The 5,036-nt window shown below is 37.6% G+C and overlaps 1 protein-coding gene across 1 annotated transcript in view; it reads right to left on the bottom strand.

The window, feature by feature from the left end:
• Positions 1 to 3,156, bottom strand: part of LOC104722978 (tripeptidyl-peptidase 2-like) — a 16,363-nt gene extending 13,207 nt beyond the window's left edge. The window contains exons 1-12 of the mRNA XM_010441259.2: positions 2,673 to 3,156; positions 2,374 to 2,452; positions 2,210 to 2,283; positions 1,970 to 2,079; positions 1,756 to 1,836; positions 1,565 to 1,651; positions 1,328 to 1,470; positions 1,076 to 1,226; positions 876 to 998; positions 567 to 650; positions 277 to 464; positions 21 to 195 (exon numbers count right to left, since the gene is read on the bottom strand). Of these exons, the coding sequence (XP_010439561.1) occupies positions 21 to 195; positions 277 to 464; positions 567 to 650; positions 876 to 998; positions 1,076 to 1,226; positions 1,328 to 1,470; positions 1,565 to 1,651; positions 1,756 to 1,836; positions 1,970 to 2,079; positions 2,210 to 2,283; positions 2,374 to 2,452; positions 2,673 to 3,141 (1,764 nt within the window). The 5' untranslated portion in view covers positions 3,142 to 3,156. The remainder of the gene's footprint in view (positions 1 to 20; positions 196 to 276; positions 465 to 566; positions 651 to 875; positions 999 to 1,075; positions 1,227 to 1,327; positions 1,471 to 1,564; positions 1,652 to 1,755; positions 1,837 to 1,969; positions 2,080 to 2,209; positions 2,284 to 2,373; positions 2,453 to 2,672) is intronic.

The following is a 5,036-nucleotide window of genomic DNA, read 5'->3' as shown; positions in this document are numbered from 1 at the left end:
AAAAATGTTGAAGAAGAAACCTTCATAGCACTTAGAAGTAACGCAATTGCTCCACAGGCAGAAGGAGATGCCATTGATGTTCCATTCATGAGCATGCGTCTTTGAAGCGTCCATGTAGGAACAGGAGCAACAGCCCCACCAGGTGCACTTATGCAGACACCAAGATCCCCATCAGATGTTGGCCCCCGGCTTGACCTACAATATAGCAATAAATATATAATGCCATCTACAACTAGCTATAGAATGAATCAAAAGAAAGGAAAACAGTGAAAATACCAAGTGTATTCAAGCCCCTCGCTGGGAGGTTCCACTACTGAATGGGCACCAGCTGCCATTGCAGGAGAAACATATGCACCAACACCAATGATACTGGAAGTTGTTCCACCCGGTGCTCCGACTGTTGTCAAAGCTGGACCACTGTTGCCAGCACTACTTACAAATATTAGGCGTCTCTTGTTCACGGCCTACAAAAAACACAGCAGAATGACAATAAATGCAAGATAAAAGTCACAAAACACAAGCTGATAAGTGCTGCACAAATAAAGGTAGAAGGGTTTGAATGATACTTCAGTAACAAGATCAACAAAGCGCCCATAGTCTGGAAGTAATGCTGGCTCTCCATAGCTCATGTTGACAAGATCACATTTATGCTGTAACATTTATACAAGTCAGCATATAAAAAAGAAATGCTGAAAGTATTGACTTATGTCAATGCAAACCTCACATATAATAATCCACACAGATGAAATACTTCCTGATGTTACAAAGTCAATTAAGAGAAATACGACTTGTTTTGTTCAAACTTGAAAGGATGTAATATTAAGAAGTTACAATTGTAATAATGGTGAATTATTTTCAGCTAAATGAATTATTACCTCCAGGGCAGCTATCAATGCCCGTGACAAACCAGTTCCGGTCTCCATTGAACCTAACCGCGAGTCTCCAATTTTGCAAGATATTATTTGTGCACCAGGTGCTACACCATTTAACAAATGCTCCTAACATAAACATAGAAAAGGAATTAATTGGTTGCAACAAATTATCAATATATAAACTGATATAGATGTGTTGGCACCTCAGGGTGGTGTGCAGTAGCTATTCCAGCAACATGGGTGCCATGAGGAGAACTATCAGTTACAATGCTTAGGACCTTTCCCTCATCATACACGTTAGCAACAAAGGAGCATGCATCTAGTCGGCTAAACACGCCATACTTCCGCTCAATTCTGTAGTACATATAAGATTGATAAGAACCTGAACAAAACATGATCCCAAACAATAAAAACCTGAACTTTGATAAGAAACAGATCTTTAGAGGAAGACTTGCCGATAGTTTGTTAGAGGGGAGAAGTCTGCTAGTTTCCCGCAATCTGGATCCTCTTCCAGACTCTGCGTATCAAGTGCAACCCTCCATACTTCTCCATCATGCCACACAACAGCATCAATAACAGGCCCTTTGTCTTCATATTTCTACAGAAAAACAATTGATTTACAGCAAAGATTCAAGAAAACAGCGAACAAGTATGCAGAAATAGAACTACCAAAGGGCAGTCTCTAAACTTACATCAGCTTGTTTTTTCAGAAAATCAACTTTGCTTTGGAGGTCTTCACGGGTCTTCTTCAATTTCGTATCTTCCACCTTGCTGTGCTTCTGCAGGAGAAAAATGACAAATGAGGTGATGATAGAATTTAATTAGCACCGCACTAACTCAACATCCATGATACAGGAAACCAGATCCAGTATCTTTGTAGCACCTGATCAAAATCATACAGATTCTTTAAAGCCTTTGCAATTTCTTCCTGATTCTTTTCATCCCAGTTTTTCCTTCTCTCTTTCTATGTAACGAGAACACAGAGAGAGTTATTAGACAACTGAAATTGCAGACCGGCTTTGTATAATTTGTTAAAGATTTAAGGAGTAGGTGAATAAAAATCCAACAGCCGCAAAAATCACAACTCTAATCGCTACCTTGACACGAGAAGTTAAGTCATCTGTAAATAGCTGGTAAACCAACTTGCAACCTACGCGCCACTCTCCTGTGGGGTTTTTCCATGAAGAATTGACAACCAAAGGTACCCCTGTGACCATTTTGTTTAAACAGAAGAAATAAGCAACGTATAATATAGCTACAAAATTGACGAACCATAATGAGCAAGTAAACTATTATGCAGATATCACAAATATCTCTCTCTAGATCAAATCACCGACCTGATGCTCCACGAATATGACCATCTTCATCGGCTTTCACCACTGTGGATGTATCTATATCCCCACTTCCAGTGCTGAACAATAAAAAAATGGATACCATCAGTTCAGTCACTTCAACAATTAAAGAACACCGGTAGCAAAATTCAAGTAAACCACAAATATACCAGTCAATGACGTCCAGAACCTTAGGTTTCCCATCAGAAGTTACATGCAAGCCAGCAGCAGAAGGATCAAAACCAGAATCTGGAAAAACAAAACAAATTTCCATTTGCTCAATTCCTCAATCAGAATTTTACTCGGAGAGCTACAACGCCGCCGTCTTAAAAACCAATCAATCGCTCTACTATCATCTAATCCAGTACAAGCAACTTTAACTATAACATAAGGCTCATGTATATAATCTCCATAAACAAAACCAGATGCTTTAAAGATTGAAGAAAACGAAAGGAAGAAGTAGTAGTACCAAAGATAGCGATAACGACGCCACGACCGTCGTACTCAGGATGATCTTCAACGAAGCGATCCGCACGGATTTCTTTCTTAGGCATGAGAGAAGCAAGGAAAGTAGACTCGTTCAGCTTGAAATTAGCGACAGAAGCATTCTCAGCTCCACCACCACCACCAACACCACCTCCTCCGCCACAACCGACGCGAGAAGCCGTAAGATTCTCAGAAGAAGAACAAGGCATCGCCAGGGAACCACTCCTTCTTAATCGGATTCCACGAAAACGAGAGCAGCTTCTTCTTCCGAACAATTTGAGTCTTCGATGAAGAAGAAACGGTGATGAAGAAGAGGAAATGATGAAATCAAGAGGACGAGAGAGTGAAGAAGAAGAAGAAGAAGAAGAAGAAGAAGAAGAAGAAGAAGAAGAAGCCCAATAAGAAGGACACGACGGGCCGTGAACCTGCAGCAACTGCAGACTCAGATCCATAATCGGGATGTGTGTTTAATTTTTTTAGTTAGTAGGGGTATTTTGGTCAATTAGCAGCTGAGTCGCTGGCTGGCTGCTGCTACACCGGATCGTGCGTGGTGACTCGTCGTCAGAGAGGTCTTTGTTTTTTTTTAATTTTGGGGATAGTGTCAATGGAGTTTGGTGGTGGCTGGCTGGCTCTGACTCTAACTGGTGGCTTGGCTTTGTTCTATCTAGATAACGTGATATTTGGATTTAGTACAGAGTTTTTAAATTGAACATAAACAAATTCAATAAGTTCTAATTGCTACTTGTGGTTCTCGCTCGCTAGTTTATGAGATTGTTCTCCATTGTTGTCATCTTTTATCTTAATTGAAAATCAAATTTATCTGATTTGTGACCTAGTTTACACGTACTTCGGACTGATTCCGTTTCAGTTTGTTAATTTCTCGTACGTAGAGATCGATTTGACTTTCTTCCTAGGTGATTTATACCAATAGCTAGCGTAACTAATTAGACAAAATTAGGATTGTATAGACGTTTTAATTAGTTACGTCTTGTGGGCTTAATACGATGATGAGAGATTGAAATAAAAATATTGTGTTAGTTATGTCATGTGGGCTTTTATACATGAAAAAATCCCAGAAAAGGGGGAGATCTTGGTCAATGAGCAACATTTTAATGTGTCAGCAAAATTCAAAATGTAATGCAAGTTGAAGAAATATATATTACTACAATATAATTGTGTTTTGGTCTCTCCCAACACAATCGTTGTTGCTTTGAAAACCATATGAATATTGCTCCTACTCCTAGGTATGTATGCATGAAGTTGTAGTGGGATCGTTTCGAACACAGCTGGAACGTTAGCTGAGATCATTGACGTTGAAGCAGTTCTATGATCATCATCACATCACCGATTACGTAGTCTTCGATCGATATATAAGTTTATCATTTTTTTCTTCTGAATAACAGTCGTTCCTTTTTTTTTTGTGGTATTTCTATTTTACATACACAACGATCAATCAATCATTCTTCATACCAGCTTTGTTGGGGAGTCATAAGAAAAGAAAACCAAAAAAGGCGAGGAAATTAAGAATCATAATAAAGATATCGTACATTTCATATAATCTTTAATTTAGACTAATTATTCTCGTTACTTTGTTTTTGTTATGATATCCAAATAGTTTACGAATCATGATACGGATTAGGTGTCTGTGGTTGTGAATCTTATTTGTAAGCACTAAAATAAATCATTCAATTCAATGCATCCACAAAGACTTCCAGAAAGTAAGAACGTTGACACACGTTTTTGCGCTATGCCGGCCGTAGAGACTGTGGAGAGAGTTGACATCAAAGCCCTGACGACGTTAACGCTTCATTTGTTTTTTTTTTTTTAACAAATTTATATTCTCCTAAGTGAGATACCAAATATAAAAAAAATAGTATATAAACAAAGACGTGATTATTTTAATTACTTTGAATTTCAAGAGTATCCGGGCGTTTACTTTTTCTTCGTTTTCATATTAATTAGCAGCTTGCATGTATTATACTGTTTTGCTCCAGCTAATGAATTTGTAACGCTTACAAGTTTTAAACAAGGGAAAACTATAGGTCTTTTTTAAAACTAAAACTGTGGAATTTTACACCATTTGTGTAGGTTTTAAGCTTTAGGTCTGATTGATAATCTAGAAGACATATATAATACAAGGGCATCTCCATCCATGCATCTTAATATAAGTTTCTTACACATGAAAATCAAACAAATATTATTATTTAATTTAACGAGTTTCTTAAATAGTGTAATAACTCTCTCTAAAGTTCTAAAACCTCTTATTTAAGAATCACCTATCCAAATCTATCACCCAAAAAAGCTTGTAAATTACTCATTCTTCTTTTTTTTTTTTTTTTTTTTTTTT

The sequence above is a fragment of the Camelina sativa genome, chromosome 11, assembly GCF_000633955.1.
Source record: "Camelina sativa cultivar DH55 chromosome 11, Cs, whole genome shotgun sequence".
Classification (NCBI taxonomy): Eukaryota; Viridiplantae; Streptophyta; class Magnoliopsida; order Brassicales; family Brassicaceae; genus Camelina; species Camelina sativa.
This window is presented reverse-complemented; position numbering and strand designations above follow the sequence as displayed.